This window comes from Rhododendron vialii, chromosome 7a (assembly GCF_030253575.1).
Source record: "Rhododendron vialii isolate Sample 1 chromosome 7a, ASM3025357v1".
NCBI lineage: Eukaryota > Viridiplantae > Streptophyta > Magnoliopsida > Ericales > Ericaceae > Rhododendron > Rhododendron vialii.
The window spans coordinates 32,410,053-32,438,014 of NC_080563.1; the positions used below are offsets into that span (position 1 = coordinate 32,410,053).

Sequence of the window (27,962 nt, forward strand, 5' to 3'; positions counted from 1 at the left end):
CGCTTTGATCACCAATATAGTTTTGCTCAGATGAGGGTGTATAAAAGGACCAAAAATCAGGAACGTCAACCATGTTCGTTTTGAGATTTTGGATTTCTTTTCTGCGTACGGTTCCTAATAAATTTTCTTTCAATTATTACTCTTATTTCTCTATCTATCTATCTACTTAGAACCCAAAATTCCAAAATGAACATGGTCAATTGCCTCGAGCTTGGTCAGGCTCGAATTATGAACCCCGAATGCTCTCAAGAAGCCTTTTGTACAGGTCAATAATAGCAGCATTTCGGTCTATCTTTTTTAAAAATCGATACTGTACAAGTTAAGGGGGAATTATTACTTGCACTTGGAGCACCGCTGTTTAGTGTTCGGTGCTTCAAGGACCTTTACGACTACACGTGGAGCTCAGGACTAAGTGTATGACGAAGAGATTTGGGCAACTCGACGGTCGCCCTCTTGGTAATAAAGACATCAGAGTTGAGAAATTTGTCCCCGCATCCGGTCCATCCATTTTGATTTTGAACGGCTCGAATCAGTGAAAAAAAAGAGCGAAAGAAGAGAAAGAGTGGTGGGAGAAAAAGGGCAGAGTTTCAATTTGAACCGTTCAATACACGAATGTTGAACCGTTCAATACACGAATGTTGAACAGCCCGGATGAACTGCTTGAGAACTGCGCGGGCACGGCCAATCCATATGTTATCCACCCGGGACCGAAAAATTTCTCCTATTGATCGGAACAGCTCCTAGGAAATGTTAAGGGGTGGTTGGCACTTGGCACTTGGCCTAATTATTCTGAGGGCGACTATTTGTAGCTCCGTATTTTTTTTTTAGCCAATTAAATTTTTTTAATTATACTCGACAATTAGTTACCAAAATTGAGATACATGTTCGGCATACAATTACCGACCGAAATATAATAATTTTTTCAACAGCTATTTACCGAAAATGTATGTTCGGCAGTTGTTTACCGAAGGTTGAACATATTTTTGACACGTAGTTACCGAAATATAATCTTATTTTCAACAACTATTTACCGAAATGTTATATATGATTTTCAACAACTATTTACCGAAATGTAGTGGGCTAAGAGAGAAAATACGGAGCTGCGAATAGTCGCACCCATTCTTTTTCTCCTCGCGCTTTTTCTTTTTTTTTTTTTTAAATTCTTATCAATTTTTATAAGAATTTCATATAATCCATTCGAATAAAAAGCAAAACACTTCATTCCAAGAAATTTGAATTTCTTTCGCACCCAACCAAAGAACGACTTGATCTTTAGAATGGCACACATGATTTGTTTTTGTAAATTTAAGGACAAAAGTTCTTTATTTTTTTATTTGAAGAATAGCACAACTTTTATGAGGAACTAAAATTATAGAACATACCCTCTTAGCATCTGGTGATTATTCATTACTTCTAAAACATTGTCACATCATGCTTCACGGGTCTCTACTATTATACAACACTGGCGTACTCGCTTCTCCCTTTCTAAAATCCTTGTGTACTCCTTCATTGCTCATCACTTCAATCAACCAAGACCTATGTATATTTCAGGCCTTGCGTATATTTCATGTTCTCTCTCTTCTGTCAATTTATTTCTCTACTTGCCCTTTGATCCTCTGTTGGTTTCCACTCTCATTTGTAAGTTGTTTATATTATATGTTCATCCCAATGATCAAAGTTCCTGATACTGATTGTAGTTTCTCTTTCAAGTTACCTTTGGTGGAGGATTTGGTGTGAGTTGATTACTTTTGTGCTTTGGAGCCACACATGGTAGCAGTTTCCTTTCATCCAAGGGAGAATTTGTACTCTCTGTGGGTTCTTTCTGTGAGCGCTGAGAACTCGATGTCCAGATCACACTGTTTCCAATACAGATTGAAACCTGTACGAGACCCAAGAGATGAAACTTGATCAAGTTAGTAAAAAGGGTTGTCAAATGTAAGTGCATTGTAGATGTGTGGCTCGACTTTACATCTATTTCCATATAGGTATTACACATTTACATTTTCTGTTGTCTAATATAGCACTGTATGGATTTAGACCCATCTGCGGTTTTTTATATGGTTCTGCTTAATGGTCAATGAACATGTCCAGAATTTACGTAAGAAGGGTGCACGGTTGAAACGTCAATTCATCCTTGGCAGATGACTGCACCCTTTTTCTGCAATGACTTCCTTTGGTGCATTATGGTATTGAGTTGAAAATCATTCAAACTTAAAAAAAAAAGGGGAGACTTAGCAAAAAAATCCGTCATATTTACATTTTATGGCTCAAGGACATGCACCTTTTGCAATCAAATATAAGAACAAACACCTTTTGCAATCAAACATAATGCATCTTTTGCAAAACTTGTGAAAGTTCATTAATAACTGGAAGTTAGTGATAGTGCCTAAAACCCTAGGGTGCCGGTACCCTATGAAAGTAACTAAAATTTTAAACCCTAGGGTACCCTATGAAAGTGCCTAAAACCCTAGGATACCCTATAAAAGTGTCTAAAACACAAAAACCCTATAATAGGAAAGTGCACACTGAAACCCTATGAAAGTGCCTAAATCCTAGGGTGCCCTACCCTACGTTAGGGCACCCTACCCTAGGGTAGTTTTGTCCATGAAAACATGTTTTGGCCTTGTGGCTCAACAACTCAAAAAGTTGAAAGACCTCTACTGAAAACTATTTTGCTGACGTCCTCCCCTAAATGAAAACTATTTTACCATACTTGTGGCTAATTTTCCCCAAAAGAAAAAAATCACATCCCACTGATTATTCTTCCAGATTCTGATACAGTATGTTTGCTATAAATTGGTTTTCAGGTCTTCTCCACATTGCAGGAGTAAATGAAGTAATAGTAATGAACTAAAGTATGAACACCCATCAATGCTGAATAGCCTGCTGTTGATGTGGCACCTCTGAGTAGCTTGTGCTACAAGGGTCCTTTGTTGTCTCCAGTGAAGTTATGTCAATAGAAAGAGAAGCTCAAGCTGAGGAAAAGGAAACGTCTATGATATTCCTGTGCTTTCACCTGATTAGGGAAGAAATGGATATCGCCTTTCATTCGACAGTAGCATTTGGTGTCGAGCTGACTGGAAGCGCTGGTATGGGTAAGCTGGATCCATTTGCTGGTTTAGTCATATGTATGCGAAGCACATTTATTCACAGTGATTGGCATGTACTCATCATCATTGACGGGAAATACCGTTATTTGATGGGTGGTTGTAATGCCACACACACTTGGTAGTGCCACATTTTGTACTTTTTTTTTTTTTGATCCGCCCACAGTTTGTACTTTCACAGGGTATTTTTTTACTATACCCATTTGCTTCTATTTGCACACACTTTTTTTCATTGCACCACTTTACAATAAACCTGTGTTAGAAATAACTAATAGGGGTTGTCGATTTGTTCTCAGTACACTCACTACAATTCCCTCAACATCCTTATCTCCGACTTTTGGAACCTTAACCCAGCTCCACCAACACCACCGTCTCTATCCCCTCCCCGCCATATCTACCCTTCCCGGCTTTGCCCCTCTCCTTGTGCCATTGGTCTTTCCCTCCATGAGATTTTTTTTGCAATCGCCACTTGCTCTCTTGATCTTCCCTGCCTTGATCTATTTGAGATTGCACCTGCCTTGCGATTTTCCCCTCCCCCAACCTGTAAGTGACAACCGCCTCCCACTTGCGATGTCCCGTTCACTTCCACCTTTGATTCATCTCGAAGTCTAACAACCACATGTTCAGGATGAAGAATTGAGAAATCCTGTCTACGTCTGAACATTGGCCATTGGTTTGGCAAAATGAAGCTGAACATATGCCACTTGTTTAGTGCGTCCTGCTAGGGAAGAGTGTTTTGAATCTGGTGTTCATGATCAAAGTGGGGAGTGTTGTGCACGCTCTTGGAAGTGTTGTGCATGCTATCTGCTGAGGTTGGGGGTACCAAGGGAGGCTAGGGGAGGGACAGCAAGGCCGGAGGATGGGTGTGGGAAGGGTGGGGGGATGAGCTGGGAAATTGAAGTTTTTAATTTTTATGCTTATTGTCCCTTTTGGTAATTTAGGAAGCGGCAGTGTGGTATGCAATTTTAATTTTGGCATGTGTACTGAGATGAAAATTTTACGCCACAACGTTACTGTCTTAGTGTTACTTTTTACTTTAGCCATTGACTTTGTTTTCACATGATGCCAACAGATTGAGACGTTCTCTTTAGTTGTAAATGCGTCGTTTAGAGTAAATAGCCTACAAATGAAACTTAATGAGCACCTTTTGTGTATCCCAACATTCACATTCACTTCATGGTCTTGAGTCTTCTGGACAGTACGTATTATAGGAGGTGACAAGTTGTAAAAGTGAATAAAATCTAATGGGCCTCTGACTGTTGCTATGTTGTAATTTAGGTTGCTTTAAGTTGCTGAGGACCTGAGACATTCATTTAAGGAAAGAAAGTTTTGCATTCAAATTGAGCGTGGGAGCCAAGATTCGACATGCCATTGCTACTAAGTTGATCCCCAGTACCTTCATAAGCTCTGTTTGGTGAAGAGAATCAAGGTACCTTTCTTTGAAATCTGAGGATTTGAATATTATATTAACTTTGTATGTGATTTTACAAATTCGCTGGTCAAAAGCTTCTCATGTATTCAGTAAAGATGTTTTGGTTGTAGTACAATAAGAACTTTGACTTAAAGATGGGTTATTCGGTGGTAAAAATAACTTAGCAACTGAAACTAAAAGCAGAAGTGTAATGTATAGCTGTGCAGTCATATTTTGTTGTTGTTGTGGTGCCTAGGAATTACTATTGTTCGTAAGCAGGGTGGACATCGGGGGGGTGCAGAGGGTGTTCGGGCTCTTGCACCACTCCAAATATTTTCATGTATTATATTAGTTTTTGAGGTTAATTTGGAAAAATTGTAAGATTGGCCCCTGCAATTCCCGTGGGTGCAAAAAATTTCTTAAAACTTCTATATACGTGTGGACAAAAATCGTAAAAAGTTTGAAGTTATCGACCATTTTTTGGTCACATGTATAAAATTATGTGGCAACTACGTATGGGCACACAATCTACTCTCTTCCTTTGACATAGCAAGTAACAATATACTTATGGAATATATTTTTGTTATCAATGTCGAATACAAGTGGTTCGGCCCCTGCTATGTACAAGTCTTGCATCCGCCACTATCCTTACTTTTTAGTGCTTGGAGTTTATTGAATATTAAAAGCAGTAGTTTTTATTTTATTTTATTAGTTTTCATGAAAGTTTCAAAAGAACCATATGGATTACTTAGTCCATGTTTGTGTCACTGGATTAATAATTCCCAGGATCAATAATCGTACCCCTGAGACAATTAATCTGTCCCTTTGATTTGTTCTCCCTCCTTCATCTGATGACCAAAGACAATCTTCTTAACTGTGTCTCATTCTTCATCCCGCTTTACCCATAGATTGTAAAACTAGTCCTGTGCTAGATATTCATTCGTGCAAGCACATGATTTGCCCCTAGTTGTCATTTTATGATCCTCTGACCCAGTTTGAGCATCATTCCCTGTAATATGGGTGATACAGACTTTTGACAGAATTTTTTTAGGAAAGAAAATAGTTTGGTCGAATCCATTCTGTCAAGACATTGATAGGCATTTAATGTTACTTAATTTTTCCCCAAAAAGCCAGATTCTAAAATAAAACATTGATTCTCTTGTAAGCTTTGTTCACACATAGTTTTAATTAACCGAAAGAAGTGTCCTGTGGTATCATTCTGAACATATCATTAATTATCTCAACTGTCGTATATTTAGAAGGTCAAAAAGCGTTTGAATTCATATCACGTTTAGCTACAAAATGCATGCTGAATAAATTAGATGCCGGAGGATGAGATATGATCCAATGATGAGCCTTAGGAGCATTTACACAATAGTAAACCGTTGAGTATTTGTAGGATTTTAAGTCAGGGCTCAGTTGGTATTACCATGCGGTGGTTTAGAAGCATTATTTTGACAGTGCTTCAACCATTTTCTGTTTTAGCTTCTATTTTGTATTTTCTAACATTTTGTTTTTTTATTTTCCAAGATGTGGTTAGAGGTTTGTAGAATGTATTATTTTTGTAATTTGGAGTTTGTGAGTTCAAGATATTTTAGGGGTATTTTCTGAATACTGATAAGAAAGAGCAATAAATGCATTAGTTAAAGAAAATCTTTCTTGATAGATATGCTTTGGTCAAACTTCTAAAAGACACTTGATGCAAATTGCATGCTATTGAGGGTCATTAATTGATACTTACCTTGAATTTAGACCTTTATGCAATCTGCTATCCTGCACACATTTACACACCCTTTTGAATTCAACTTGACTGTGAACTTCATGATAAATGTCCAAGATTGAACACCTCATATTGTGAAGCCATTAAAAGGGATTGCGATAGCTAAGGAGATTATGTTAACCTTTTCTAACTAACATTGTTGTTTATAATTGTATCCCAACCAGCCAGTCGCCTCCATAAGTTGATCCATTCTTTCTCTTGAGACTGTGCAATCAATTTGCCTCTGTAAAGCAAGTCAAAAGGTATCTGAAAGCTCTTCAATGGCATCTCCACACAGGTACTTCAATCTCCATTGGTTATTTCATTGTGATCCATATTCTGGAATCTGAATCCTTGGTGTATCCCACCACATGCAAATGGGGGGTTGCAAGTTCTTGAGTCTATTTGAGCGGTCCTACAACGGTTAGTTGTTAGCTCCAAAACTAACTCATGAGCTTGGGCAACCACATAAAACGAACTATCAAATTGTTTGGTTTAATAAAGTAATTGTTTTTTGAGTTTCAATTTATCTGTTACATGTTATTGAAGTTGTACAAATTGTTTTTTTTTTTTTTTGCTCGGCAAGTTGTACAAATTGTTGGTATACTTCAGTCATGACTTATATAAGTTATATTTATTATCAGTCTATTATGTGCTCAGTAAATAAAAAACCTCTTAATCAGGAGATTATTTCTTCTGCAAGTTACTTTAATTTATATACTTAGAAGGTGTATCCATCAAAGTTTACTTTAAAGCCGTAAGTGGGAGTCACTCCATTTATTTACTGTGTGTACATTTCTTGCCCCTTGTAGCCTTTTGGTGTTTTTTTTTTCTTCCCTTTTTTTGAGCGCAATGTATTATTACATTGCTTAGTTCTCATATATGAAGTGGAGTTAGCCTTTGTTAGACTTTTTCCCGCATCGCTCACCTAAGCCACCCAAGCTTGGTTAATATAATCTAGAAGCTACTTCATTTGTTTTAGATTGGAACCCTCTAACAAATCTAACGCGGTATCAGAGCTAGGTCTTGGGTGGTCTCACCTAACGTGGTTGTCGATTCCCTGACCTCGTCAGTTCATACCTCCACGTACCCGGGCTGCAAGTGAGGGGGAGTGTTAGACTTTGTCCGACAGCGCTTATCCAAGCTTGGTTAATGTAATCTAGAGGCTACTCCAGACTTTGTTTGAAAGTGCTCATCCAAGCTTGGTTGATATAATCTAGAGGCTACTCCAGCTATTGCCAATTAGCAATGTTCTAAAAATCGCTCGGCGTTCGTCGCTCGGTCGACCACCTTCGAGCTTCGAGACCTATTAATCGCCGATTAATCGGCTTGTAGCAATTAGTCGGGTTTTTATTTATTTATATATAAATACTCCCCAATGACAACTCTCATAAAAAATTGAATATTCATCTATCAATCCAACAACATCAATTGTTTTTCAAATATGACATAGAAATCTCTCCTTTATAGAAAACTGTTAACATGATTATAACACCAACTGGTACTAGGTATGGGCCGTTCATTTATTAGTCACTTACCAATTATAATAACTTTATTTATATACACCAAACAATACTACACTTCGTGTTAAGATTTAATAAAAAATATTACTACACTTTGTTTCCAGAATCACTAACGTGTCAAGATGGGTATGGGCTTTTAAAAAAAAAACACTAATGTTCGAGGTCGGTGGAGACGTGGAGTGAGAGGAGATCTCGAATTTGAGAGAGAGAGGCGATAGGCGGCTCGGAAATCTCGTGTTTTACACAGAGATATGACAGGTGACTCCGAGATCGATCAATCGATGACTGGGTATCGATCAATACTGTGATTCAAAACCCTTAAACTGGTATGAGTATATAATAGTTACACCCCTTGATTTTCCAAAATTATAGATTTTACCCTTATTAATCGCCGATAGCCGACTAATCGCCCATTAACCGATTAATCGACTTATCGCCGCTAAATGACTAATCGCCGGTTAATCGCCGACTAACTCCGATTAACCTCCTGACCTACTAATTCAACCTTCGAGGCATTAATCTAATCGGTTAGGCCAAATTTCCTATTAATCGGCGATTAATCGGCGATTAAATCCTTCTTTTAGAACACTGCCAATTAGTTTTAGATTGGAAGCCTCTAAAAAACCTAACAACCTTCAATTCACGATTCATACGAGGTATTGATGATTAGCTGTTGTATTTGAAGTGTGAAGGTGAAATATATTCCGAATCAAACAGTTAGCAATCATCTATCTACGCGGACAAGCTTAACATTTCCTCCTACTTAAGAATCAAAGGTCCATTTTTGTCCACTTTTTTAACAATTTACCTTTTAAATTCATTCAGTCAATGAACCTGAATGGATTTTAGTTCGTGACTGTTGTGTCGTTAAAAATGAAACCTCTGTTTTCTCGGAGTAGAACAAAGAATCCTTTGCCTTGGAGACTTTCAGATTATCTAAGAATTTGATTTAATGTATGGGCATTTAATTAGCTGCTACGGACCATAAGGGAAGCTTAACTAGATTAACTTGCATGTGCCATATTGACGAGTGGCGATTGGTTAGCAGTGATGCTGCATTTGGCTGTCAAGGGTTTTGGGTGAGACCGGACAACTTTGTCATTGCTGGGGTGGTCGAAAAAATCTAGTTTGATATGGATGTCATGACATTTGGATACTTCCAAAAATGTTAGAAAAACACATGACTTACCTCCTTACTGTTGCTTTCATACTCAAATAAATAGATGGAGGACACCAGATAACCACCATTGAATCATTCCACCTATTCCCATCGATTGGCTCTTTGCTTTTTTTCTGTTCTTGTACATTTCTTTCTATTTCAATGAAATATTTGTTCAATATTGTGCTTTGTTGCCTTCTCCCTTTTTCGTTTTGTTTTCATTTATGTCTTTTCACCTATCAACTCTTCTAATGAGTACCTTTTTTTTCCAATTTTTTTTAATATCTTGATGCACTATAACAGAAAATGTTAAATACTTTCCAATAAAAGCAATTTTAAATGTTGCTTAAGAGGCTTTCTTTTGCTTTGTTGTCTTTGATTGTTACTGACGGTTTCAGAGAATATGAAACTAGCTCACATGCTTAATTGCAAGTGATTTAATTTCCGTTGCACAAAAAAAAAAAAAAAATTGCAAGTGATTGGGATTCATGAAATACGAAAGCAAAGCATAAAGCCACCCTTAGTTGATTGGATCAAATCAGAGAAGATGGGTAATTCTGGGATGGGATACTGAAGTATATGAGGTGGATATAAATTTCTTCTTATGTCTGGACCGGAGAATGGTTCATAATTCATATAAGAGCATGTACTGAATTCATAAGCTAAGAAGACTTTCATTGAACAGTTGATTTGCATTGAAATGTTACATTCCGAATGAGGTATGCAAAACTTAGTTAACTTAATGTGAACCATGCATATAATAGATTGTCCTTTACCCAGGTTCTGAGTCTAACATCAGATGGATGTCATAAGCGCCCTGTTCATACCCAAAAGCAACCAGGTAGATTTTTCAACGTGGGACACTAGATGAGCTAGCATTCATTGGAGTTTACAAATCTCCCGCACTCAGACACCACAACTCGCCCTTATGGTTATGATTGCATTCCCAGCCATTGGCAGGCCTAGTCCTCCATGATTTGTTCAGTACTTCAACTCTCCTAATGTTCTCCCTCTTGTAAATCCTTCCGTATATTTGACGCAAACTATAGTAAATACTAAATAGTGTGTTAGAGGAATTTAGGAAGTGTTGTGACTAGTATGGATTGAGCATTATGCGAGTGAGTGTCAATCTTCTGAAAAGAATACTGTGCAAAAAAGAAAAAATAGAATCATCAGAAAAAAATATGTTCCCTTGAATAGTATTACCGTGACCTACATTTGGGAATAATCTTCTATTAACCATTATGGTGAATCCATTTCGCCAAACTAAGATAAGGCTAAATATGGTTCTAATGCTCTCCTCATGTTGCCATAATTAGCCTTCATGTGAAATATCGCATGGTCCAAGTGGGAGAACTAAACACTCATTATGCGACAAAATGTTTTTTGCCTTAAGGACTTGTATGAAAGAATTTTAGTTGAGTTATGAGCAGTTAGTAGCTGATGAGAAAAACTACTTGGAATCCATATATACTGGGAAATAAGAATGGCGGAGTTTGGCTGGGAAATCGACCACATTTTGCCTGAGCGTCGATATAAGATTTTTGGTTGCCTGAATTAGTTCCCTTTGGCCATCAGCTGGCAAGAAAACTTACCCATACCAAGTCTCTCTTAAACTTCTGAGACAATCCTAACAATCAATGTTATCTATCTTGGAATGTTTCTATTCCTATCACATTGGTTGCCTCACCTATATCTTTCATTTCACGGTTTTTTTGTGAAAAACTTCTTAGTTTTGTGTAATAAACCAAGATAACTACTAGCAAGCAAAATGTAGAATAACAAAAATAAATTTACTGACAGTAACCTTTAAATTATCGTACGATCAATTCTGTTTCCTAAATCGAAAGGAAACATTAGTATCGTTGAACTTAAGATACCTTTTTCGGGAAGCTCTTTTATGTCCTGACTTCTTAAGCTTGCAAGTCAAATATTCCTTTCTTCTAATTGAGGAACCTTCAGTTGATCTATATATACTTCTTCATTATATTCCCATTATGGAAAGTAGTTTTCACACATATTTAGTGTTACTCTCTAAATCATAGTGAGCTACTAAGCCTGTAGTGCCATAATGATTCTTAGAAAGTCTTCCTTGGATTCTGGAGAGAAGGTCTCTTAGAAGTCAATTCGCACTTTTTGAGTGAAACCTTTAGCAACAAGTTACGTCGTTTGATATTTTCATAAAGTCATGTTTTCTTTGAAGACCCATTTGGGTCTTGTATCCAATAAAACTGTTGGTACGACTGATTCAATGCAACGGGGTACTTGTTATCTTTAATTCATGCAGTGCGACCACCATGGTATGAAATCGCGGTATCGGTTGGCATAACCGTCGCGAGTAACAGATATCATAAGTTTGGTCATTCTATAATAGGAATCGGACACCACACTTGTGAATCTTTTTCAAGGTCTAGCCAATGCTAAAAAATCCGTTGGTACAGACAATGCTGTTAATCTCGTTCCAGTATCGGCTGGTACTGCTGGTACATCCCGTTTTAGAGGAAAAATGGTAGCATAGACCTCTAGTTTCGTTCCGACCAAGTTTTCGGCAGGTATCGGTTGTAACGTCTATCTTCGGTGGATTTGGTCTTCCCAGTGTTTACCGGCAGAATGTACCGATGAGTAAAAGAAATGAAATAAATCCAAGCAAAATAGAGAGAGAGAGAAAATGGAGGCCAAGAATGGCATTCAAAATTGAGAGAAGATCCAGACCGGTCTGTGGAGATCCCGATTGTTCTTGCAAAGTTATCTCGAATTTCCAGTGACCGACGACCACTGGGTAGATTAAACCAACAAGGAAGGTGAAGAAAGGCGTGGTCAAGATTGTCCACAGGCTCTATTTTCCTTTTTAATGTCGTTTGAAATTTGGGAAGAAAGGGGTGGTGGAATTATTGCACAGTGCAACCCTTCAGAGATTAGATTGTGTATAATGCAACACACCAAACTTTAGAATACTTCTTCTCACTTTTTCGATCAAGTGCTTCTTTTTATTTGCACTCCCCTTTAACCATTCACCTATTATTTTTTGTCATGTTTGGTTAAAATGTGAACATTTAATTTGCTAATTAGTTACTCTGATTTTTTGGTTCATATGATTGTGTTGAGTGATGTAGATAAAGTAAATTTTATAAGTACACCTAATTTTTTATGAATAAATACTAATGAAGACAAATCCGGAACAGTGCCCGGTGATACATTGGTACTGCTACGTTCTATACCAGTAACAAAAATAGCTCTCTATCTCTATCTGGTACAATATTCATAACCTTGGATACACATGTTCTATCTAACCTTATTTATAACGAAATTGGTTCTTTCTAGGGGGTTTTGAACCAATACTTGACTTTTGAGTAAGGTGGAATCAAATATCGCGTTTTAAGGGGATTAATAATTGATATCATTCATACGGCATGAGAATCCCACTATCTAACAAACTAGGATTAGTACTTGTAAAAGATAATTTATATGATAAAAAAGAGAATACTATTATCTCTTGGTACATTGAGTCATTGATGCAAATACTGTAACAATAACACCATGGTACACAATTAACACATACATACTACAAGGACACAAAAGTACTTTGGACATTATCGACATAAAGGTACCACTGTGTATCGTCTGTTACGTACATATACATGATACGCAATGGGTCGATTACAGGTAGATGATCTTTCGCACCGTTGTTACTGTTCACTTTAACCGAAACGGCGTTTGAAAACCCATTACGTGACGGCCGATATTTTACCTAGTGGCTGTTTTTTAAAACCCTAGCGACCACTACTAGTCTACTACAACTAATTTTAGCAGTATAAGGGAGCCATGGTTTACGCAGATTTGCATTTTAGGTGTTTAGGAGCAGTTTCTAGAATTGATCTATGCATAATGCATTATGAGAAATGAATTAGAGATTTAAGAATCCAAAAATCATCTCAGAGGAGTTTTTTGGATTCTCATTGTATTTTCAACATTACTCTTGTACTAAAATCTATTATGCACGTTAGATACAAACACTTTAACTATTTCTAATCCAAATTCATGGATTGGCTCGCTCAACATAGTCTAATCCCATTTTGTAGAATGAATAGCAATGTCTTGAAAATTAGCCTTGCACATAAGTTATATGTATCAATCAAATATAACCAATATTAGGGAAGAATGTTTTGATGGAGAATAATGGAGACTAGTTCGTAGCTTAGTCGCAGGATCCTTCTAAAATGGGTGTGCTCCCAAGACGGGAGCTCGAATCGGCGCTCCCAAGATGGGAGCTTGATGGGAGCTCGCTCCTAACTAAGATGGGAGCTTACCGGACCGTAAAGGCAGTTATTCTCTTACTTTTAAGGGAGTTATGCAAGTGTGGAAATAAGAATATGAGAATCATATTATTCAAGAAGTTTTGCAAATTGAGAATATATTACTTCCAATAATTACACCTTAAGATCGGGGAAATTTTCAGTAAGTATCACTTTTCCTTTAATGGTTAAGTATTTAAAGATATTTTATATACGTATTTTTATATAATCTATATACGCTCCTTAGGCATCCCAACCTTAGGAGCTTCTTGGTACCTCCGCACCCACTTCCGCTCCCATCCCTGCCCCCGCTTCATGCTACTAAGGTCCGTAGTGAAGATTACTCATATATCAATTTGGTAACTAAATTTGAGCTATGACTTATTTGGAAGGTCCTAAAGGTATGTTGATGAGAGTCCATAAATATTGTACGATGAGTGTTTGGTCTAACTTTATTTCTTGTTTCAGATACGGTTATGCTTATTTGAGTTCTGCGATTTGTCTAATAACTTACTGAAGATGTGGTTGTTATGATTTGTGTGTTCAAGCATGAGGTATGCATGACAGACTAACTATTTATGTTCCTTCTATGCGATAGGGACATGCACATTTGTAAATGTGATTGTTTGCTTAAATAATATATTTACCTAGTAAAATATGAGTTGAAGTGGCAAGGATGAGATATCCTTCTTCAAAATGAAAAACAAAAACATTGGAGAGTTGTTAGAATCGTACGATTCACGATTCGTATCGTACGATTCGGTGGGTAATCAATACGAATAGGCTGCCTGAATTGCAAATAGCTGCGAATCGTAAGTGAATTGGTGATCCGAATCGGTGAATCGGTAAATCGAATCGGTGAATTGTTCGATTCACTTAAAATTTCCGAAATTCATTTTTTACTCATGTTTTGCTTCTTTTGTTGTTTGTTAATGGTTCAAACTATTTTTTAAAGGTCTTAAGTATTGTTATATGTCATCTTTTGTCTATGTTATGTGGATAGATAATAAGAAAATGGGATTTATTACGAGAGTGAATCGAAAATGAGGAAGATAAAGGGAATATAGCAACCCTATAGACCTTCTAAGGATTTGTTTTGTACTTATAACTCTTTTGTACAAAAAGAACCATAAGTAGGATTTACGAATCATCATTTAGAAGAAGGTTTTTATTGACTTATGCCTAAATCTTTCATTTGTAGTATATATTGTTGTTACCGTAATCAATAAGCATAGGTTTCTATGCATTATAGAAGTCATGACCAAATCAGAGTGATTCACGATTCGAAAAATGACCATTTCGATTCTCGATTCGATTCACGATTTGACAACATATTGCTTGATATATTGCCTAAGAATGCAAATGGAGGTAATTTTCTAGAGTACGTAGTTGCGGAATGAGCACATTACACCCAAAAAGACCTACCTGAGTCCTGACACTTCAAAATGTTGCTAAAAGCTTGAAAAGCTCTGGTAAAGCTTTTCTACCTATTTTCCTTATGCTTCTTGGGAAGGCGGACGTAATTCCGTGTGAAAAATTCGTGTTGTTTACCAAGCGCTACTAAATTTTTCGCAACACTTTGTACTATGTTTGTCTAAGTTGGGCTAAACATAATTCCTGTTTCATTTATGGGTTAGTCCCCAAAGCTTTTGCGTACGTATTCTGAACACCAGAAAGTATCTCATGCAAATAACTTATCAGTCCAACATTTCAGATATTGATGCATTCATACATTACTTTTAGGAATCACTTGCTGAAACATCCAGACAACATGAATAATCTAATGGATTAAACAATTATTTTGTACTTCGACAAGTGCTCAAGATTAAGTAATGAGTAAACAATAATTGCCCATCTATTTGTTTCCGCCAATATTAAATATCTTGTTATGGGTTCCGATTTTATTGATGATTTGTCATATAAACAGCCACATTAAATAATTACATAAGTATAATAAAACCTTTTGATGTGGATTGTAAATGTCCTAGTTGCGAGAGGAAGATTTTGGTCCAAGAATTATTTCAGTTTTGATTGTTATCGTCATTAGTATCAAGGTTATTATCGTTACTACTATTTAGAAGGATAGGATCTTGATGAGTATTTGGTTAGGAAATTTAGAAGGATAGGATCTTGATGAGTATTTGGTTAGGAAATGATATGATCATGTTAGGTATAGTTATGTTGTGTTTTGTTGTGAGTAGGTTTCCTAGTTTCTTTTCTAGTACTATGAATAAGAGCTCCTTTGATGAACTATGTGGAGTATTAATGTCAATTGAGTTTAAGGCTCTTGCATCGTCTCATTTGCGCTACCTTTCTTCCCTTCTCTTATCCCCTACCCCTCTACGTGCTCTATAATGTATCAAAGCTTAGCCTTGAGATTCTTGTTACACGATCTTGGATAGAACTCTATCCCAAAAGCTAGCTCATGTAGTGAGGGTGCCCTCATGCTTATATACTTTATATTACTTTGGTACCGAGGTGATGTGGGACGGTGCTTCATGCCCTCCGTCACGCGCAGCGTGCTAGGCCAGAGACAGTACCTAGCTCTGATACCAATCATACCATGTTACACAGTCTTGAGTATAACTCAACCCTAGAAGCTAGCTTTTGAAGTGAGGGTGCCCTCATGCTGATATACTTCATTTTACTTTGGTACCCAGACGATGTGGGACTTCGCTTCACAATTCTCTCTTGCACCCATTTTCCAATATTTCCACCATACTTAGTGCTCTATCAGCTATCCAAAACCAAGTTCTGGTAAGAGGAAAAAAGAAGACAAAAGTTCTCTTGTCGAAGCTGCCGCTAGCCACTGCGTAAACCGAATTGGCTCCATCGTCAAACTCTCACTGGTTTCTCCTTGTCAGAAGTCTCCTTGTACCTCCACCAGTAAGGGACCAAAAAATGGACGAGCAGAGTGAAAAAAAAAAAAAAAAAGGGTACACCAGCTGATCGAGCTAAACCGATTTTGGAGAATTTGTTAACCTGTAATGGAGGTGAACAGCAGAAAGCCCACTGTTTTTGTGAAGATCAAGAAGATTCAACGCTCAAAGAAGAGAACAATTTGATAGATAATTTGGAAGGTGTCAAAGTCCAAGAAGAAGTAATTGAAGAAAAGGAAAATCTTATGCGAGACGCAGTTTTATCAAAGCAATTTATTGAATCATTTTGAATCCCCACGAACATGTCTTTAGGTGAAAAAAGATTGATTTTATTGGTGTTGAAAATTTTGATTGGGTTGTGCAACCAAGCTTGGTGGATATCGTCAACGATCTACTGACCAAGATTACTTGGAGCCACAAGCAAATCAAGCAGCTGCCGTATTCAAAGTGATTAATCCGTTGGCATGAAAGAGTGCATTTTTTTTTAGATCGAACTTGAGGTCGAGTTCTTTTCCTTTGTAGGGGAAGAATGATGCGGATTAGTTGCGAGAGGAAGATTTAGGTCGAAGAAATATTTTTGTTCTTAGTGTAATCGTTAATACTGTTTAGTAGGATAGGATCTTGATAAGTGTGTACTTATGTCGGTTGACAAGATCATGATTAGTATTAGTTGTGATATATTTTTTATCTGATAGGTTTCCTTGTTTTACTAGGTTTCTTTTTTCTTTTCTAGTCCTATAAAAGGGATCTCCTTTGATGTACTATGGGGAGCTTGATCAATGGGAGTTAAGGCTGTGGCTTATTTGCACTTTCTTCCCCTTTCTAATCCCTCCACATGCTGCATCACCTTTAGATCCTCTCACCCTCTAAAGATATTAGTTCAACCAGCATTGACTTCCTATATACCAGAACTAATCTCTTCCAAACCGATAATCCAGATGTGGAAAGAACTAAGGGACAGAGACGTAGCTTATAGCCTTGTACAATTCTTGTTTAGTTTTTGCTTTTTGCATTTTTGACCCTTGTTAAAGCTAAGAGTAATTGTCTTACCTTAATGCTATGCATGCATGCTGCATATTGATTTATGGTAAGAAGAGTCCATTTCTTATGTAGGAGTTAGCACACTCTTTTTGCAATGACTTAATGAGTTATGCATTGCGTAATTTGTTCTAAATTACGAGATAGAATATCAATCCTGTTGATTTCTCCTAAATTGTAATATTGTAGTCTAAAAATGGATTTCAGGTCTACTACTCGTCATGTTACATTTGATACTCAAGACCCTGTTCTGGATGCGGTACCTCTGAGTATTGTGCCATACAGTGGTCGTCCAACATCAACGAACAACCATGCACCCTCCTCGGTACAGTCAATACTCAACTGTGCTTTGTTGATGTTTCTAAAATGAATTTTGCAGAATACTATCATTTTTCTATTGCTTCATTTCAAACAGTACATGGTTTTTGACAGTTATAAAATATTGTTTTTGATGCTTTTTGTAAAATGGGTTAGTCGGAAAACATCCACAAGAATAAGTTTAAAAGTCATCAACCAAAAATGTTTTTGAAACTTTTTCTGAAACCAGTGTTGTGTGACTGTCCTCCCAGCAAACTAGAGAACCAATGGGAAATTTGCGAGGTTCCTTCAGCGCAGCAGTTGTTCTCTCCGGAAGTGCTGCGATTGGAAAGAATGGGCCAATTGTGGGGTTAGTCGATATGGGTGAATCTGGGGATTGCTACTTCTTCCGTGTAGCTCTCCCTGGTGTCCGTAGGGATACTGGTAAGTCATATACATGCACAAACTTTTTAAAATTTACTAATTACCAGTATGATATATAAACTTTGCTGCTTCTGTTTTTCTTTCACGGGAAAAGGAATTTCATCTCAATGAAAATATATATCAAATGCTGCTTCTATAAGTTGCTCAATTCCTGTCTCTGTTCGGTTTGCATTTTGAGGGAAGTTTTTGAGAGTAATGGGTGAAGAGAAATAGATAGAAAAAAAATTATGGGAGACCGTGACCAGGTGTTTTGAGACCCCAAAACAAACAAGGCCTTACTTGTTTCTTTCCAAAATCTCATGTTTCTTATACTAGTGGTTTGGAATTACTATAGGATGTGGCCACTGAATTCCCAAGTACATTAAGTGTTCTACTTTGGCTTGTAAGTGGTGCTTTGACAATTTGAAACCACTTGAAGTTAAATTATTACACGTCTATCAAAAGAGTTGGATACTATTACTAGCATTATTTCTTTGCAGGTGAGTTTGTTCTCTTAAACTTCAGTTTTAAACCTAATGGAAATATAAGAGACAGAGAGGTCTCATTAACTTATCAAACCCACTTTTGTTTCAAAGGACTAGTTGCCTTATTTAGCCCGCTTTTGTTTAAAAAAGAAATGGCGTTGCGACCCTTGTCATGCTAGTTCATGTTCATGTAATTCCCAAACTGACAATCACATCATATGCTGCAGTGTAAGTTTTTTGTTAAATCTCACTGATGCAGTATTGCTGTTGTAATTTTTCTTTTGGCTCAGCTGTATCGCTGTTCTAATTGCAGATGACTTCACATGTAAGATTGAATCTAATGGGAAAGTTAAGATAGAGGGAATCACAACAACTGGGGAAAAGACAGTGTGCAAGAACCATCACAAGTTTGAAATGCTTTCAGCAAATCTATGCCCACCTGGCCATTTTTCTATATCATTCAAGCTGCCAGGTCCGGTCAACCAGTACCAGTTTTCTGGGAATCTCGGTGCTGATGGAATTCTCGAAGGAGTTATAAAGAAAAGCTGAGAATTCTGTGGGTCAGAGGAATTTTCCTGGAGTATGAACTGTATGACTTGATAATTTGGTCGTTTTGGACGAGTTTCGGATGCTAAAACTTATTTTATGTTTATTGCTTGCGTGCATCTTCAGTTCTGATGATGTATTAAAACTTCTTTATTTTCCTTTAAGCCCGCAAATCCAGACTGTGGGGGAAATTGGATTCACCAAGGTGATTGTTTTAGCTTGTGTTTGGATCGATATGTTTTCATGTTAAATTCATCTATATCATGTGTTTTGCACAGGTACTTTGTCTGGCAGTCTTGTTATCTTCAGCAAGTCTGTTGAACATTATTGAGAAGATAGCCATTAGGCCCATTACTATGATCTAAGATAAGAAAACCTTTGTGCTTTGCATTTCCAGCAGTGTGAAATTTATATTATACACTAAGCTATGGTAAATTTATTAATCGTATACGATAAATTTACGATAAAAGCAAATTAAAAGAATGTCATGTAAGCTAACGAATGCCCCTTATGATATATATATTTATTATACAATAACTTATCATAAACGCAAACAAAATATGAAAAATTTATGATATAATTTACAACAAATGTCTCTTACAATAAATTTATCATATTTGAGAGTTGGTAGGTAAGACAACAAATGAGACATAATGAGTGGGAGGTAATAAATATGAGATTAGTTTGGTAGACTTTGTTAATAAAGGTACTCTCCCTATTTCTTTTTAAGCGTCCAGTTTTTTAACTTTAACTTATTAAAAAGATATTAATTTTAGAGACATCGTCATTACACTTTTACTTACTAACTTTTTAAAATGGAATTTACCTTTAAGGACAAAATAAAAAATATACTAACTTTTACCCATTAATTTTATAAAATAGACACTTATTAATGAACCGTCCAAAATAAAATACTGAACTCTAAAAAGAGAACATGAAGAGTATAATGAAGCGATCTATCTCATTTACAGGATGAAATGATAATCATAATGATGTCATATAGACATAAAGTAGGGGATGGATTCACGATGCCTATGTTTTTTCTTAAAATAAATTTCATATAGTTTGAGTGAAGGGTGGGTAGTTTTTAAACTTTAAAGACTCTTTACTCATTTGTTGGTTTAGAGTGAAAAATTGGGTAAAGAACCGGAGACTGGATATATTTGATTTAATTAACTCACGAAAATCAGGAAAACAAGAAGGGCGGCTGGTATCGGGTCCAATCTAAATAAGAAAGTCTATGGGTACAGAAAAATTGGTACAGATTTTGTACATAGATTTTTTGTGAGGCCCACTACGGGTCCCATATAAATGATCCGAGCCCTTCACTAAATGTAAAACGTTTTTTCAAGGGCCCTCGCAAAAATTCAGCTCAATCCAATACTTATAGATATTCGATCCAATCATCTAACTTTTTTATATCCTGAAATCTAAATGAAAAATTAAATGATTGGATTGAATATCTATAAGTAGCGGATTGAGCTGAATTTTTGCAGGAGCCCTTGAAAAAATATTTTACATTTAATGATCGGCTCGAATCATTTGTGTGGGACTCGTAGTGAGTTTCACAAAAAATTTATGTACAAAATCTGTACCAATTTTTCTGTACCCATAGACTTACTCTAAATAAATTAAGCTAGTGATGGTCCACGAGGCATGGTAGGTAGAGCTGAGCCTCTTGGAATCAACGCATTCTTTTTTTCTTTGAGAATATGAGTTCTCGTCAGTTTACGTACATTTTAACATTTATTTTTTCAGGTCATAGGAAGATCTTTTATGTTGGAATTAAAAATTTCACAAAAATCAACCCAAAAAATCAAATCCGATCATTACGTGGAGAGCAAACGTACTAACTAATTAACCAAGTAACCTTGATGCTTGAATCAGAGGAGCCCGATCTCTTTCATCTAGAAAACCTATGTGCCGATGAATTTTTCAACGGTTAATCGTGTGTATTATTATTGTTATTTTTGATTGAACCGCTAAAAAACTCCCCGGCATAAGGAACAAAGAATCCGGCGTCTGAATCAACGCATCGCGGATCAAAAAAAAAAATCAACGCATTCATCAGTCGCTAAGTACGACTATCTCAACTCACTCAACATATAGTCAGAGTCAAATAAACTGTACAACGTGCACATTCTATAAAGACGGAGAGCGAGAGAGAGAGAGAGAGCGAGCGAGATCCTTCATTGTCAAATCATCTGAGAGAGAGAGAGAGAGAGAGAGAGAGAGAGAGAGAGAATATGGCGGTGAGAGCAAGAGCTCCCGGGAAAATCATACTGGCCGGGGAGCACGCCGTTGTACACGGATCCACGGCTGTGGCCGCCTCCATCGATCTCTACACTTACGTCTCCCTCAGCTTTCCCCCTCATTCTGGTACACACCCTATTTCATTGCTTCCATTCTTTTCCAAGTTTTTTTTTTTTACCGCATCTCTTCTTGTTCTTCTCGGTCTTGTCGAATTGACTGGGAATGTGCTTGCTCGTTTGTGGCTTACTCGTGACTATTTTGTTTTTGTTTTCCCCCGGCAGAGGCGGCTCTAGGAAATTTTCTGTTTGGGGGGTCCTTAAGAAACTTGAAATTGTGAATTTCTTTCCAGTTTAATTTACAAGATATTTACAAAGTATATTGACAGCAGCATATAAACAAACATTACGCAAACATTTAACAGTATCACAATTGCCACTTGCCAATATCCACTGCTCTAAATTGCCTCATGATTGCATCATTTCAAATGCTATAGAATGCATATATTTTGATGTGAATATGGTAAACAATGATGTACATAGCAAAACAATAAATTATCCACTGATATCCTGTTTGTTTAGGCAAGTTACACTTTATAGTGATAAACATTCAATTTACACTTTATACATAAAATTTAATTACCAATGCATACATACATGAAACCGGGGTGTTCAAATGAATACCCATTGCTAGTTGTGGCGCAGCCACTGCCTGTGGGCACACTTTTGAGGTTTTGATGGCAATCTCAAGATATTTTCGGACACTAACGGAACTAGTGATCAACTTAACCCCTCAGCTTCTTTGATCCTTACTTTGATAGCATTGGTCGGCAGAATACTTAAATTTTGGTGGAGTCAGACATGGATTGATGATACTTCTTATTTTAGTATATTGAGTGTAGAAACAAAGCTAACTCTTTTTCACTGTTTCAGTAAGTAATTGGAAAATTTTCAAAGAATCCAACTTGTTTCGTTATCATGTACAAGATTTTTGTACTTACCTTTGGACAACTACTACATGTTGCATGTCTCAAGCATGTCGTGTCCTTTATTTTCAAAAATCAATATGTTGGCATGTTCATGTTGTGTTGGTTGTTCGTGGGTGTGTCTGTGCTACTTACTTCATGGTATATCGTTGCTAGGAGTTGCAGTGAGTCAAAGCATTATTGGAAGCTACCAGTTTTGAATTTTACAATATGAAGCAGATCCCACAAAATTTATAAAACTTAAATATTTCATCCTAGTTTGTCATTTTTTTGGTTTATTGGATTTTGAACTATTTTCTGACCCGAAAAAACATATTTACTTATAGCATAGAACTCTGCATGATAGTCGAATGACTCAAATAATGAAGCAAGTACTAGTAGTGGTTGTGATCACTCTACGTTATTAGTAAATAAGTTGTACAAGTGATTAGGAACTAGATACTTGGTAAGAACTACACGTTATACATGGGTCAATGCTTAGCAGTCACTATTGTTTAGTGGATAGACTTTATCTTCAGTCCTGCTATTGGGTCGCTGTTCAAAAGAATGGCACATCATGATGAAACCACAAAGGAAGTGGTGTCTGTCCACAAATGCAAAAATATCACCTACACAATGAAACCGCGATTTAGGGATCCATCTGAGTTACTAAATTGTGGAAAGTTGGTTGTCTGTGCTTTACTTGGTCTCAGAAAAAAAGTTTCTGGATTTGACATGAGAGTACATGTTCAAGAGATTATCAGCTAGTTTAGGATTTCATGCAGTTTATCATGTATCATTTAGTGTAATTTCTTCTAACAGTTTTCCATGGGGCTACCGATAATCGTTCTAAAGGTCCTAAATCCTTTTTACCCGATTCTGTGTGGTTCTCTTTCCATACTACTAGGTGTTGTTCTTGTCAATTTGTTTTTTAGTTATTTGTTGGCTTGATCTCTCACCGCAATAATCTTCTTTGTGTAGACAATGATGGCATGCTAAAGTTCCATATGAAGGATGCGCACTTAGAATTATGTTGGCCGGTTGACAGAATTAAGGAAGTTCTGTCTGAGCTGGGTAGGCAAATTCCTTCATCACCTGCATCATGCTCGCCAGAGGCCCTGAAATTAATTGCAGCTCTAGTTGAAGAGCAAAATATCCCAGAGGCAAATTATTCTCTTGCTGGTGGAGTTTCAGCATTCCTCTGGCTATACACCTCCATCCAAGGGTAACACTGATAGTGGTTTCTGGAACCTTGCTCTATGTTACCAGGGAAAACTATTATTCTAGCAAATTACTTTCTTTTTTTGACTTGGTACACTTTCTTTCCAAGATGGTGAAAGCAGCAATTGAAAGGGATCCCCGCTTCCCCAGAGGTGGTTAGTGCAAAATATTAATAAAAATCTAGTGTGAGTGGAATTTTAGCTTGTTTAATAAAGAAACTAGTTCTTATGCTCATAGAAACATGCCGTGCATGAATAATTTGAACAACATACTGCGTGTCTAGTTCTTGAAAGAAGTAAGTTATAATTCTGTTATCTACAACAGCCTACCCCTGTCTCACAATTTTGGGCACGTCGCTCATTGTTTTCGTTCTCGTTCCTTGCGGTGCAATCTGCCTTCCTGGTAACATAGAGTCCTTTCTCTTTTAACTAACAAAGTTCTGAATGGTCTCTTTTTGTTTGTCAGGTACAAACCTGCAAAGGTTGTTATTACTTCTGAGCTTCCACTTGGTGCTGGCTTGGGTTCGTCTGCTGCAGTCTGTGTGTCGCTCTCAGCTGCATTTGTTGCTTTGTCAGATAGTGTGAATCTAGATCGCAGCCATCAAGGCTGGTCAATGTTTGGAGAGAATGAGCTGGAATTGGTGAACAAATGGGCTTTTGAAGGTGAAAAAATAATCCATGGGAGGCCATCTGGTATTGACAACACAGTGAGCACATATGGTATGTGATATTTATTGACAATTTCCAGAAGAAAACTTTTTACATCTAAAGAAACATTTTCCCATCCCGTAACAATGAAGTCAGCACCATTCACAGTTTTTTGATCTTTATCTGTTTAAGTGGCTAAATGCTGTAAAGGAGTCGTTAAGCTAGTACAGGAAATTGGTGCATCATTTCAGAATGTTAGGCAAAAGGAGTAGGAAAAGTAATTCAATTTATGGTTGTAAAAGATAGAAGTATCCTATTTTATGGCTAAACTATCATTGAGTAGTTTGAGGTTTTTTTTGATGATTCAGAAATCATATTTGGCACACATTTGCTGTTGGTCCGTAAATCCTGTACCGATCAATGTATATCTTTTCTATTAAAGCAAGTAAATAAACGAATAGTTTGATCTGAGAGGTTGGTAAGGGGAAAAGGGTTACAAAAAAGCTAAAAACTGACTGGCAAAGCTTCGTAGATATACAATCACAACTCATTGATTAAGTTTCTAGACATACAATTTCTATCTTGTGAGATCCCTTCTGTTCATCTTCTTAATCACAATGTACCGATTCCCAACAGACATGTTTTGCAACAGCAGCTATGAAGCACTGATACTTTGAGAAGGACATCATATCTATAGAAAATTTTTGTTGAATACCAATAGTCCTCAAATACATCAGAGATGTATTGGATACTTCCTAACTTGTCCACAATGAAAATTATTCTCTTTAATATTCAGAATTGTCGGATACTAGTTGCATACTCTTTGTCACGTGTATGAATTAGAGATAATAATATTTGTCTCATTGCATTATTATCAATGAGATAAAAAAGAAGGTGGTTCCAAATAGCTTACTTCTTAGGCAGGCATAAAGTTGTGAGTTTAAATAGTACAATAATTTTCCAAATTCTATTGAGATGACTTATCCGTAGCATATCCTAGCTATCATTATGTCGCATATTGATATCCATACTTCATGTGAGAAAAAATCTGTCCCCATTGATCATCTTTACACTATAATATAAACAGGGTTATTACAAATTTATTTATATCTAGGACATTGTATAGTTGTATTAATTATTGACGTGTTCACACTGTGTCGGTTTCCTAGTTTTTTAGATTTACATGTACTGTTGTCCCCCTATCGCGGATCCGTATCCGTGCTTCCTAGAACATCAGCAGAAGCAACAATAACAGAGTAGTATGAACTGTCTTGTGGTTGTGGTAAAAGTTATCAATATATCATCAATGCTTAACTTCATTTATTATACTCAGTTGTTCGTAAATACGGCATCCTTGTCTTTTGAGATTATTTAATGCAGGAGGCCTTCAAGGTATGGGCATATGAAAGAATTTTTTTGTAACAGGCAACATGATCAAGTTTAGGTCAGGGGAGTTGACATGTCTAAAGTCCAATACGTCACTTAAAATGCTCATCACAAACACAAAAGTTGGGAGGAACACAAAAGCACTGGTTGCTAGCGTCTCAGAGAGGACAGTCAGGCACCCAAATGCGATGGCTTCTGTATTTAAAGCCGTTGATTCTATCAGCAATGAAGTGGCTGAAATCATCCAATCACCTTCTCATGATGAGAGTGCTGTATCTGAGAAAGAAGAGAAAGTGGGGGAACTGATGGAGATGAATCAGGGGTTGCTTCAATGTATGGGGGTCAGCCATGCTTCAATAGAAACAGTGCTTCGAACAACGTTAAAATACAACTTAGCCACCAAGTTGACAGGAGCTGGTGGTGGGGGATGCGTACTAACCCTGTTACCAACCCGTATCCATTTCGTTATGTTTCTTGTGTTGTGGTCTTTTACTTTTCATGCTTTGCATTTTTTAGGTGCATTTTTCTATTTTTGCTCTAATTCCTTACTTTGTTGCATCTCTATGCATGTCAATCTAGTGGGTCCCAAAAGAGTATACGTCACGTCCATAGATTGAAATGATGTCAGAAGAAAATTTTAGACCCAGACATCATTTTGGTAGTAAGGTCCTAGTCACATAATACTTTAGTAGGGCTCTCTGCTTCCGTTCTCAATCCTGATCTTGCGAATTTAGTACTTGTGAATATTTTTTGAAAATGTTTTTTACGTTTGTGCTCAAGCTCCCACTTATGCATGTGCATGCACATTATGTGACTTACGTAAGGTCTAGAGTTGGATAGTATCAATAGAGTTCGGAAAGTTTTGTTGAGTGTAAGAAGCAGGTGTAATAAATGTGAATAAAACAGGCTGTTAAAATTCTACGAAACGAATATTGGAGAAAGGATAACATGAAATTGGAAGAGAATTATTAAGATGAGAGTTTGTTGTAGTAAGAAGCAGAATTGTTGAATCTGGTGTAAGTAGGCATGAGATAAGCTGATCTTGTAGAATTTATTTAACAGCCCATAAAGAAGATAGGAACTGCACTCTGTTCACTTGACTAGTAATTCTGGCCTTCTCTCATCATTTGACTCTGAGAAACAAGATCTGAATCATGAATTTTTTTTTTTTTGATCGGTATCATGTTTAAGTGAGAGGCAAATCAGAATCATGAAACAAGTGCAGCGGGGTCTAATTTTTTTAAATATTAGACAGAAAAGAAGGCATACTGCTGATTCAATTTGCCTCGCAACCAAAAAGAAGGCATGGATTGATCAGATTAACGGGTGATTGCAGAAAGGTCAGTAGAATTAATGGCTCTGGGAAGGAACCAAACTCCCGATGGGCTGGCTCCCACATCGAGAGTTTGGGTTTGTGTGTGTGTGTGTGTTTAAAGGGTTCACTCTACCTCTCCCTAGTCAGCAATTGCCTAGGTGAGTTTGGAAGGAACCTTAGTTCATGGTGAAATACTTGATACAATCTCTGGCATAAGATAAAATATTTCTGCATTCTCACGTCCTGAATTCCCGAGTACTAGCATTAGTTGTATACGTATTTCCTTGACTTCATGTATCAGTGTTATCAGGAACGTTAGTCGACAAAGTCATTGCAGAGCTTGAGGCTTGTGGATTCCAATGTTTAATTGCTGGAATTGGTGGAAAAGGTCTTGAGATTTCTTTCGACTCTTCATCCTGATTTTCCCTGAGGTGTCCATTATTTGTTGCAAGGATCTGCCTCTGCATCGTCCAATAATGAAATGAAGATTTACGCGTCTCTATAGGTTCTGTTAGTTTTTGCTCTAGGTGCTTGTTTTTATCCTAGTTTTTGTTTCGTAAACTGTTTCCTTTTGTTTTTTTGTTGTGTAACCTCAAAGATTATAATTGTCTCCTTCAGAGCCTGATTTCTGCGGCTTGTTGGTCAAAATAACTGTAAAAAAGGCGGGATACTTGAGGATTGCTCCAAAGCTTAAGGCTCCGTCTGTTTCAACCTTCAAACATATCACGAATTGCACTGCTAAACATGTTTCATGCAGCAATAATTATATCAACAACATTTTTGTTTCTATTTTCCAGTGTTCGTTTGTATAATTAAGGAAAATGTGCAAAACTAAGCATAAAGTGATGATCTGGATACCCTCTCTCAAGAAGTATTGTCTATGTACCAGGCAGGGTAGAGGAAGATTAGAACATGTGTATGACATGAGAATTCGATCAGAGAGAGACAGAGAGAGAGAGAGAGAGAGAGAGAGAGAGAGAGAGAGAGAGATTGGGTACTTATACATAAATAGGGGATTCTAGAGAGAGATTGGGTACTTATACATAAATAGGGGATTCTAGCGAGAGCAGTAATCGAGGGAGAAAGAGAGACTGCTGGTACTCTGAGATGGATCGGTAAGTGTAACCTCAGTAAAAGACTTACAGAGTTCTTCGTCATAACAAGTCCACTTCATAGCCGCAAGTTGAATTTTCACCTTCATTGTGTACAACCCTACACAGAAACCAAGTGTTTTACACTAAATGTTTTACGGCCAAACGA

At 37.0% G+C, this 27,962-nt stretch overlaps 2 protein-coding genes across 10 annotated transcripts; both read left to right on the forward strand.

Moving 5' to 3' along the window:
- The first annotated feature begins 1,442 nt into the window (after positions 1-1,442).
- On the forward strand, positions 1,443-19,211 carry LOC131333580 (alpha-crystallin domain-containing protein 22.3). Of its 9 annotated transcripts, none has more exons than XM_058368176.1 (8): positions 1,443-1,540; positions 1,698-1,935; positions 2,808-3,095; positions 4,386-4,536; positions 6,463-6,575; positions 17,376-17,493; positions 17,738-17,909; positions 18,687-19,211. In XM_058368176.1, the coding sequence occupies exons 5-8, from the start codon at positions 6,559-6,561 to the stop codon at positions 18,920-18,922; spliced, it is 543 nt and encodes a 180-aa protein (XP_058224159.1). In that variant the 5' UTR covers positions 1,443-1,540; positions 1,698-1,935; positions 2,808-3,095; positions 4,386-4,536; positions 6,463-6,558; the 3' UTR covers positions 18,923-19,211. The 9 variants fall into 9 exon arrangements, with proteins under 9 accessions (XP_058224159.1, XP_058224153.1, XP_058224158.1 ...); XM_058368170.1 differs by having other exon boundaries at positions 1,458-1,558; positions 17,358-17,493; XM_058368175.1 differs by having other exon boundaries at positions 1,458-1,558; positions 2,808-3,089.
- Positions 19,212-20,953: 1,742 nt separating this feature from the next.
- LOC131333322 (mevalonate kinase-like) lies at positions 20,954-27,491 on the forward strand. The gene is made up of 5 exons (XM_058367783.1): positions 20,954-21,298; positions 23,115-23,358; positions 23,820-24,073; positions 25,427-25,840; positions 27,004-27,491. The coding sequence occupies exons 1-5, from the start codon at positions 21,166-21,168 to the stop codon at positions 27,120-27,122; spliced, it is 1,164 nt and encodes a 387-aa protein (XP_058223766.1). The 5' UTR covers positions 20,954-21,165; the 3' UTR covers positions 27,123-27,491.
- The last annotated feature ends 471 nt before the right edge of the window (positions 27,492-27,962 follow it).